General features: G+C 34.6%; 1 protein-coding gene across 9 annotated transcripts in view; it reads left to right on the forward strand.

The window, feature by feature from the left end:
* The window catches only part of USP25 (ubiquitin specific peptidase 25), a 160,534-nt gene extending 149,963 nt beyond the window's left edge, over positions 1-10,571 (forward strand). For 4 of the 9 annotated variants that reach the window (XM_014537425.1, XM_014537421.1, XM_014537422.1 and 1 more), the window contains 4 exons: positions 814-893; positions 4,675-4,798; positions 8,453-8,648; positions 8,946-9,558. In XM_014537425.1, the coding sequence (XP_014392911.1) occupies positions 814-893; positions 4,675-4,798; positions 8,453-8,648; positions 8,946-9,118 (573 nt within the window). In that variant the 3' untranslated portion in view covers positions 9,119-9,558. Of the gene's footprint in view, positions 1-813; positions 894-4,674; positions 4,799-5,064; positions 5,122-8,452; positions 8,649-8,945; positions 9,559-10,393 lie in introns of those variants that run through there. The other 5 variants (XR_001361554.1, XM_014537419.1, XM_014537420.1 and 2 more) reach the window with 5 other exon arrangements.
* Positions 10,572-10,950: the final 379 nt, after the last annotated feature.

Genomic DNA, 10,950 nt, shown 5'->3' on the forward strand with positions numbered 1-10,950 from the left:
AAGAACCCCCCCCCCCCCCCCCCCCCCCAGTGCACAAATTTTTGTGCACCGGGCCTCTAGTAAATAATAATAAAAGAATAAACTCAGTTTCACGTACTCAGAACTGTAAACCTACTTTTGCCCCACTCTATATTTTCATGTTTTTGTACTGAGGAATTTTTGAGAGATAACCAGATTGATTATCCTATCTTATATTTCTTATGTTTCTAATGAGATCTTTGTCATTTAATTTTTCATCAATGTCTAATCATTTTTATGTTTATTATTTTACTAAGAAATAGTCTTTGTCAGAAACTAAAGTCTTTTTTTTTTAATATATTTTATTGATTTTTTACAGAGAGGAAGGGAGAGAGATAGTTAGAAACATCGATGAGAGAGAAACATCGATCAGCTGCCTCCTGCACATCTCCTACTGGGGATGTGCCTGCAACCCAGGTACATGCCCTTGACCGGAATCGAACCTGGGACCTTTCAGTCTGCAGGCCGACGCTCTATCCACTGAGCCAAACCGGTTTCGGCAGAAACTAAAGTCTTAATTTAGCTCTAGTTCATCTAAATTTTGAACCCTTTGCTTCTATTAATTCAAATAATTATCAGCCCTGGCCGGCATGGCTCAGTTGGTTGAGCATCATCCTGTGAATGGAAAGGTAACCAGTTTGATCCTGATTAGGGCGCATACCGATGTTTCTCTCTCTCTCTAAAATCAAATTTTTAAAAAACCCAAGTAGTTATTAGAATTGTGTATTACTTTATGAAGAGTTTTTATTGTAGTTTTCTTCCTGTATATACTTTTATATTTTCTTTCACTTACAGGAATGGCATCAGGATTATAGAAAATTCAGGGAAACAACCATGTATCTCATAATTGGACTAGAAAATTTTCAAAGAGAAAGGTAAGGAAAAGTGGACACAGCTGAAAAGAAGAGCTTAATTTTTGTATGTAATTCTATTCGGCTATTATCTTACATATAGAAAAGATTTTATTCACAATATATATTTTTAATAAATGTCTTCTTTTATAACAGTTTTAGATTTACAGGGAAATTGCACAGTTAATATACCCACACACAATGTATTTCTTATTTTAAATTAAATCTGTAAGGTTGGTATTAGTGTCTAGTTTTTATAAGCTCTGAAATACTATACCTGAAGTTTAGAATGACATAGGATTAGATAGAAGCCAAAAGTTTGCTGGAAACCAGAAAAGCTGATAGCCCAGCACATGGAATTCTTTGTATTCCTTAACCTTCGGGCACCTGCCTTTTTCATATTCCTTCTGTCTGAGTCTAATCTTGACATCAAATCAAAGACAGTTTTTCCAATCTCTGCCTGAACTTTCAGGTACTATAAAAAATAGAGCCGTAGAAAACTGATCGCTTGTCTTCTAAGTATTGTGACTGCAAACACATTTTAGATTGTTATTTTCATATAAATTGTAAATGATTTTAAAGACATTTCTACTTACTAAACTATAATATTGGCATTTATTATTATTTTAATTGTTATGGAGAAGAAAGGATCATTGTTGATTTATTTACCACTACTGATTATTCACTAGTTTGCCTTGTTTCTTCACATATTTCTTAATTAACATATTTTACTGTGAACTTACTTGACTAGTGATTTGTTTTTTAAAATGCTGTATCTTAAATAGGCCAAATTGCAACCAAGTAAAAGGTATATTGAATTCTTTCTCCCTTTCATTCCCCCTTTCTTTGCCTTCCCTTCCCCATACTGAAGTAATGGAACTATTTTTTCTTAGATGATAACCTATACCTTTACTTCTAGTGCTATGATTTCCACCATGGTGGTCACCAGCCATGTGTAACAATTTAAATTAATAAAAACTTTAAAGCTAAAAATTTAGTTCCTCGGTCAGACTAGTCACATTTCGAATGTTCAGTATCTACATGTGGTAACTACTGTATTGGCCAAGATATAAAACACTTCCATCTCTACAGAAATTTCTATTGGTCAGTGCTACTTTGTTTGGTGGACAGTGCACAAAGCTATTATTTTTACACATCACTTTGGATGCAAATTATTAAAGTCCTGATTATTGTGTAGTTTATAAGATAATTTATGTCACATTGGTCATTGAAATAGAAAACTATTTTGATTAATAGCTCTATTTTATGTTATTACTTTGGTCACAGCTTTATTTCTTTAATAGAAATATTTAAGTTCATATTAGGATTTCTTAGATTTGTAATGATATGGGAAAATATTAATATGATGTTATAATTCAATAGAGTGTCTAAGACTAAAATGACATTTTGCAGCTAAACTAAGCTGCACTGGGCAATAACTTTGTCAAGGTCACACAATTAACTGGGGAGAGAAAATTAAATAGAACCCCTGTATTCTTGTATAACTTAATGAAATCAGATAAGCACAAAAAGTATTATTCATTTATCTCACTCAGAATTAAAAAGATGAAACTGTCTCTTGCCAGCTCTCTGCATAGTATCTAGATCAGCTCTTTTTAGTTAACATCTGTTAAAGGTCTTTAAGATATAACTTAGTAATATGTTGAAATTTCATAATTTTCTTATCTCATATATATTTGTTCAAAAGTCAATATTCTAGTATAACAAATGTAAATTAAATTGGAAGGATCAACTGGAAAGTTAGTAATGGTTACCAGTAATGTTTATAGAATACTGTAAAAAGAAATGTCAATATTCTCACTTTACCAGTATATATAGCAGTTACCATAGCTAGCAGCATATAAAATATTTCCAAAAGGTTCTGTCAAACTTTGTTTTTAATGAAAATATAACATTTGAAAGCTATGAATGGAATATTTACTGATGGGCCATTGTCAGTTCTGAGTAGTGAAGTACAATAATGTTTTTAGTAACCATAAATTTACAGTGGTATAAGGAGTATACGTAAAGATAAAGAGAGAGTCCACCAGGCTACACAGTCTATTTTATCTTAAATAAAAATGTGGTAACTGGACTGCTGATTTTTATTCTGATTGAAAACGTTTATAAAACTTTATTTTTTCCATTTTATTGAATTTATTGGGGTGACACTGGTTAGCAAAATTATACAGGTTTCAGGTGCACACTTTTACAACACATCATCTGTACACTGTATTGTGTGTTCACCACCCCACGTCAAGTCTCCATCCATCACCATTTATCCCCTCTATATTCTCCACTACCTCCTCCCCCTGGCAGTCACCACATTGTAGTTGATAAAATATGGAACGAATTGTGCACTTCAGTAGAAAATTGGAACAAGGTCATGACTTCAGGGCTATTCTCAGAGAGGTGACTCAGATCTAAGAGGCCAGATAAGAGTGTCATTCAGGGGAGACCTTTGTAACAGGAAATTTAACAGCTATAAAAGAAAAGGTAGATATGCCAGCAAACTACTTCAACTTAGTGACATAAAACAACTCTTATTGTTATTATCACTTCTTTTTTTCATAAGTAAAACAAAAAAATTTTAGCTGAGATTGTGTCTATATTATTTCAGAATAAAGTTTCATAATCTTAGGTTTTCTCAAAAACAAATTCCTAGAAGAAGCCATTTTTAGTAAATGTATAAAATGACATTTTTTTCAGACAGTTTCAGAGTATAATTTGATTTGTCACAAATGCATTAATTTCCCAATAATTCTGTGCTTGAACATTAGAATATAGACTTGATCATTTATATCTGAACACATGAAATTATATAATAAGCATTAACACTGATTGACAGTGTATCCTAGAGTTTTCTTTATAATATTTTACTTTTTAGGATGTTCCATTTTTATGAATTAATCTATGGAAAGATATGTTATGATTGGACAAACTAACACAATGGAAATATCTTAAAATATCTTTAATATTTCAGTTTTACAAACATATATCTATGTATTTTTTCCTGTAGCATGTTAGAAGGGTAATTGTTTCATAGGCAGATATAACACTCAAACAGTTTCCTCTCCTCCCTTTATTAACTAGTTTGAACTCCATAATTTCTAGATTTAATTAACAAATTAATATTACTTGTATTAAATATAATACAAGGCTACACTTCCAGCCTTTTATGTTAGTATTTTCTTTTGTTTCTTTGCATCTTGCTAGAGTTCCCATGTTTTTCTCATCTCCCTTGGATATTCTCCCCACAGCATGAAGTTTTTCTCAGTGACTAGAACTGTTCCTGTGGCATAGAAAAAACCTGACCAAATAGTCACTGAATGAACCAATGATGTGGTTAAAAAAACAAAGTAACATTCTTTCTTCAAACAAAAATGACATTACATTAAACAAGTAGTTTATTGATTTTCACATGTCTTGGTTTTGAATCTAAATGAAAGACATCAGGAAAATAAATCCCAAAGCAGACAAAAGCAACTACCTGAATTCATCAATTATGGCCTTTTCTCCCAGTTTTTGTTTGTTTTGTTTCATTTATTTGATTTTTTTGTATTTCAGTTTTAAGACATAACTGTCTCATGGTTTCATATGTGCCTGTTTTTATTTTTTGTTATTTTTATTTTATTTTATATGCCTTTTTTTTAAAGCAAGGCTCTCAGTCTTCCAATACATCAGATGATAGTTTTTATTATAATGTTGTTTTGGATAATCAAAATGTGTTTATTTAAATTTTTTAATAATTATAATTGGATTTTATGTGAAATACTAATGCTATCTGTTTTTTATAATTTTTAAGTTATATAGATTCCTTGCTGTTCCTTATCTGTGCCTATCAGAATAACAAAGAACTCTTGTCCAAAGGCCCATACAGAGGACATGATGAAGAGTTGATATCACATTATAGAAGAGAATGTTTACTTGTAAGTTAAATGTACATAATATTTGTTTACTTTATCTTTTTGTCTTACATTGAGCAAATTTTCTAGACTCATATATAACTGATTGACTTTATAAACTCTGATGGGGTAAGAATTTGATGATGTCTGTAATCTGGGGTTATTCCCTTAAGAATGGGAGAATAGACTCAATTCTTTATCCCTTCTTTTTTATGGATCCTAAGTATTGCATGTGATAAACCATAAATGTTCTTGAAATGGGATCAGAATGATTACATTTTTATATTTAGATTTCTTCATCACTCTGCCACTCCCTTCTTGGTGGGAAAGGAGAGGCTGCATGGAATGTGAGTAATTAGTACTTAAGCCTCTCTCCAAGCTAAAAGTAAATTGCACAAGAATGATACAAGTTTTATGTGTGTCTGTATGAGAAATTTAACAACAAAGATGTGGAGTCCTATCTCCCTCTGTCCCGTGGCTTTGCCGACTGGTTCAGTGTTTTGGGTTGCCAGGGGGCCCCCGAGTCCATCTTCTGTACTGGGAGACTGCACTCCAGAGCCTGCAGAGGAGCCCACCACTACGAAACAAGAACAAGAGCCTTCTTTAGAGTCAAAAGATAACTTCAAAGCAACACCACAGAATACTTGTTTAGGAGCCCTATGGCAAAAACTATAGTATATAACTCTAGGCTTGTCTAGATTTTCTCTCATCTTAAAAACTTAGCTAAAATATAAATATGTTATTTTCACTCATGAAGGTGACACTTGTGCCCCAGCAGGAGTGGGACATGCCCTTAGAGGTATGTGCAGGTGTGCTGATCTGTGCAGAACAGCCCATTTAAGATGATATGGGAACCAGAATGCAGGCTGCAATTTAAAGAAGGGTTTTGGTGAAGCACGGAATGGGGAGAGCGCTTACCTTGCCTTCCTGCTTTTCCTGCAGAGGCTTCAGCTTCTGCCACCCCTTGGCTTTAGGTCCCAACTTGAACCTGGGAAAACTGCAGAGTTTGGAGTTTTCTAAGCCATAGAAAAAGGAGTTTCAATGAAGGGGGAAAGGCAGCTGCACTTTATTTTCTACTACTTTATTTCAAAGCATAATCACATGAAAAAAGTCATTTTCTATTGTGCAAAGTGTTCTGAGGCTGTTCTTACCATAGACCAAGGTATCTGAGGTCTTCCTTAGTGGTATCATTAAGAATATCAGAAAGTGTATAACCTTCTTTAACAATCTGAAATAAAGATCAAATACATAGGAGGTAAGCATCTTTGTAATAATAGCATAGGATTGTTTTTTGGGGGTATAAATTTACCTTTTCAATAGTATTTGCATCTGCTCCTTGCATTTGCAACCAGTCTACAAACTCTTGATACGTTCTCTGCCCACAAGACAATCTGGGTTCTGGGGGGGTATAAATTTACCTTTTCAATAGTATTTTCATCTGCTCCTTGCATTTGCAACCAGTCTACAAACCCTTGATACGTTCTCTGCCCACAAGACAATCTGGGTTCTCTGTAGTAATTAGAAGTTTGTTTTATTGTATATTGATGTGTAACAATAAAACTTCAACAGTGACTAGGAAATAAACTATTCCAGAATGTAAAAAAAAAAACAAATAATATAATCTTTATATTTGAAATTCAGCTTAAAACTATGGTTATTTGAAATCATATTTATCATGCTATAAACATAAGATTTCAAACATAAGCCCTTAAATATTATAGCTCTTATTTTACCTGGATTCCTTATCTATCTCTTATGTCTATATTTCTTATCCTTAAGGATCTCTCAGTTCTACTAGATTAGAGATCAGCGTACTTGGCCTGTACTCCAGCCTGTCACTTGTTTTTCTCAAGTTTCATTTGAAACATAACCATACTCATTTATAATTCATACTAGGGGCCCGGTGAACGAAATTCATGCACTGGCAGGGCGGGGGGGGGCTGGGTCCCTCAGCCCAGTCTGCCCCCTCTCACATACTGGGAACCCTCAGGGGATGTCCTACTGACGCCTTAGGCCTGTTCCCTGCTCCCCTTGGGGATCGGGCCTAAGCCGCAGTCTGGCCTCCCTTTGTGGGAGGCAACCAGGCTGATCAGGGGAAGGCACCAGCCCCATCACCCTGCTGCTGCAGCCACTGCCAGTCACCGCAGCCACCAAGGTGTTTTCATCAACACGGACTCCAGTCCCTTCACCATGAAAAAATGACAACTTTCTTTAGGCATTTTCAAGATGTGTCTTTCATAGGGTATGGCATTTCTTGCTTTCTTTTTCTTTTTTTTATCCTCCCCTGAGGATATGTTTCCATTGATTTTTAGAGAATGTGGAAGAGAAGGGAAAGACAGAAACATCAAAGTGAGAGGAACACTTTGATTGGTTGCCTCCTGCATGAGCCCTGACCTGGGCCCGGGCCAGGGAGGAGCCTGCAACCTAGGTACATGCCCTTGGTCAGAATTGAACCCAGACCCTGTGGTGGGCAGGCCGAGGCATTATCCACTGAGCCAAACTGGCTAGGGCAGGATATGACATTTCTTAGCCCTCCAGCAGTGGACCTTCCTTTTTTTCTCCAGGAGTGAGGTGGAAGAACCCTAGATCACCTTTTTGGATTCTTATTAACCCAAGTTATAAGAATATTAGCAGTGGCATACAGGGAGCTTAGCCAATGAGCGGTCAGAAAAGGTGTTTCCTCTGTAGTTCACACCGATCGCCAGCTCGGCCCCTCAGCTCCCATCGCAGGCTCGGCCCTGCCCAGGAGCTCCCTGGCTCAGGCCCTTCCTAGGCGGCTCAGGGCCCACACGGGGCCCTACCTCGGAGTGACCTGGGTGCCGATGATGTTCCCGGGACCCAGGCCACTGGGCGCCTACGTATGCAAATTAACCGCCATCTTTGTTAGGTTAATTTGCATACTTATCCGATTGGCTGGTGGGCGTAGTGGAAAGACGGTCAATTTGCATGTTTGTCTATTATTAGGTAAGATGTGGCTGCCTTTGTAAGACAATGGCATGGCTGAGTAATTGCAGCCGAAACAGTATGGCCCTCAAGGCCTAAAATATTTCCTATCTTGTTCTTCACCGAAAAAGCTTACTAGTCCCTGTACCACATCGTAAGCTCCATGAGAGTTTTCTGTATTAATCACTTAAGTACTCCTGCATCTAGAACAGTTTCTGGCACATGCCATGAACTCAGTAAGAATTTTTTGAAGGGATAAATGAATTAATTGTTTACTTTCATATTTTTGTACGAAGGAATATAGCTTTTCTTGTTCAATTGACATTTATGGAGAAATGATAAAGAGTTTTTCAAAATTAATATGGAGTTTGAATCTCTTTATTTTCAAAATTATTTTGAGTGCTTATTAAATTTTAGTATTGGGGGAAGTTCATCCCTGGAGAATAAATAAAAATTGGCCCCTGTAGTGATGATCAATATAAGCTAAACACAAATTTTAAAAGCATAACAACAATATTTTCCCCACTTCTTTTTCCTTTTATTTCTGTTGTTATACACAGCTTTTTCTAAGAGATTTTTCATGCTAGAATAGCTTGAGATTATTTTTCCTGATTGCCATTTGTTCTAATACCGTTTGTGAACATACTCATTATATCATCTTCAGTATTTATACTTGCAGGTATTTTATTACATTAAAAAAGAAAACAAACCTGTTCTTTTTCTCATTGCATTAAGAAATTAAATGAGCAAGCTGCAGAACTGTTTGAATCTGGAGAGGATCGAGAAGTAAACAATGGTCTGATTATTATGAATGAGTTTATTGTCCCATTTTTGCCCTTATTATTGGTGGATGAAATGGAAGAGAAAGATATACTTGCTGTGGAAGATATGAGAAATCGATGGTGCTCTTATCTTGGACAAGAAATGGAATGTAAGTTTAAATAATGCTAGTGGACACCTGAGTTGGTTGGAATTAAAAGCAGTTAGAATTAATATTATTTATTTGTATCATTTTTTATATTTTGTAATATTCACATTACTTTTTTCTTATTTACAAACTAAGCTATGAACTCATTGTCATTATCTTTTATCTCTTCCCTCAGGATGATAATTATTTTATATATTTTAAAATGAATCATCAACTGGCCACTCCAAGTTAATAAATCATCTTAAAGATAATTTCACTTGCTATCTATCCTTAGTTACCTCTAATTGTTTTTATTTGCAGCAAACCTCCAAGAGAAGCTGACAGATTTTCTGCCAAAACTTCTCGATTGTTCTACGGAGATTAAAGGTTTCCAGGAGCCACCGAAGTTACCTTCATATTCCACACTTGAACTGTGCGAGAGATTTGCCCGAATCATGTTGTCCCTCAGTCGAACTCCTGCTGATGGAAGATAAACAGCGCACACTTTTCCTAAACACACTGTGTAAACTTTTTTTTCAGTTCTTAACCCTTGCCTTCTTGTCACAAGGTTTGCTTGTTGCTGCTATAGTTTTTAACATTTTTTTTTTATTTTAATGACTTCAAAATACAAAATGACTATACAGACTTTAGCTGGACTGCAAACAATAAAGCTGGGAATCGCATGGCTCTCAGACTTTGTCTTAGCCAGATCTCATGTATAATTACAAATCTGATTGATCGTATCATTGAAAAACCATGTTTTTGCCACCTTTCTCTTACAGTATTACTGCTTTTATCTTTACCTACATTGTTCCATTGAGTCTGGATCCTTCCATGGCTACAGCCGTTTAAGTGTTCAGCACTGTGTACGATACATAACATTTGGTAGCTTGTAAATGGAATTAAAGAATAAAGTTTTATTTATGGCTACCTATGTGTTTGTAAGCAGGTATATTGTATATTAGTGTGTTATTTTAGTTATATAAATGAATTTTGGGGATTAAGAGTGGGTGATGAGTAGAGTAATACAGACTTTTTATTCTGCTCTAATGTTAGCACATTGGAAATTTACTAAATATTTGACAAATATATTTTTTATTTTTTTTTTTTACTAAGTAGTTAAACTTAATATGGCACCTAAACTTATTTTGAATTCAAATCAGGTTTTCGCTGAAGTGAGTGACTAAGTCAACCACACTGAAACTTTCAACCTTTCTTAGATTAACCTTTTATTTTTTTATGTATTTACAAATAATATAGCTAGGTGATTATTTCAAAAGATACCAGAAAATATACATATATATATTTTTTATTTTTTTTTTTACTAAGTAGTTAAACTTAATATGGCACCTAAACTTATTTTGAATTCAAATCAGGTTTTCGCTGAAGTGAGTGACTAAGTCAACCACACTGAAACTTTCAACCTTTCTTAGATTAACCTTTTATTTTTTTATGTATTTACAAATAATATAGCTAGGTGATTATTTTAAAAGATACCAGAAAATATACTTGAATAAGGGCTATTTAATAGTGAAACTTATAAGAAATATGTATATGTATACATAATACATACACGTGCACACATACACACATGTTCTTTGTAGTGGAAGACAATGTTTTGCATTACAGAATCATTCTATTTTTTTGTAAATTGTATATTACTTTAATTGAAAATGTTCTCTGCTAATCAGTGCTGTGAAATGAAGTTGCTGTTGTTGACCTAGAATTTGAGTATCTGACCTGCTTTTATTTAGCACCTTTTCAATAAGGAAGAAGCTGTGGAACATTTTATAGATGGAACTTCTGTTTAAGATTAATGAAGTAACATTGTGAATCAAAATCAATGCTTTAAAGGTAATCATGTTACCAACAACCTATTTTTGAATTTATAAAATTTCTTTATGAACAATACTTTGTTAGCTTAGTAAAATATATCATTATACTGTGCATATGTTTGTTACGGCGCCGCCAAAAGTGCTCTGTGTAAGTGCCTCTCACAAAAGATCCTGGACAGAGGAGGAAAGGGGGATATGAAGTTGTTCTAGGATGCTCCTTACAAAGGTATCAGTATGCTGCTAAGGCATTAATGACAAGGACCTGGTACTGTTTCTTTTATAAGTGTAGATTTTGCATATCGTAGCTATCCAACTGTGTTTTGATTCAGATTTTATATTCTTCACTTCAGCAGAATCTGTGTTCTGCATTGGTTTTCAAGTTCTGTCAAAACCTCAGAAACTTTATATAAATTATCTAAGCTTTTCTAAATTATCTGCAGTATTTTATGATATTCTACCATAACGGTAAAGTGATCTGTGTTTATGTGTCT

Source organism: Myotis brandtii, unplaced genomic scaffold, assembly GCF_000412655.1.
Source record: "Myotis brandtii unplaced genomic scaffold, ASM41265v1 scaffold179, whole genome shotgun sequence".
In the NCBI taxonomy this organism is placed as follows: domain Eukaryota; kingdom Metazoa; phylum Chordata; class Mammalia; order Chiroptera; family Vespertilionidae; genus Myotis; species Myotis brandtii.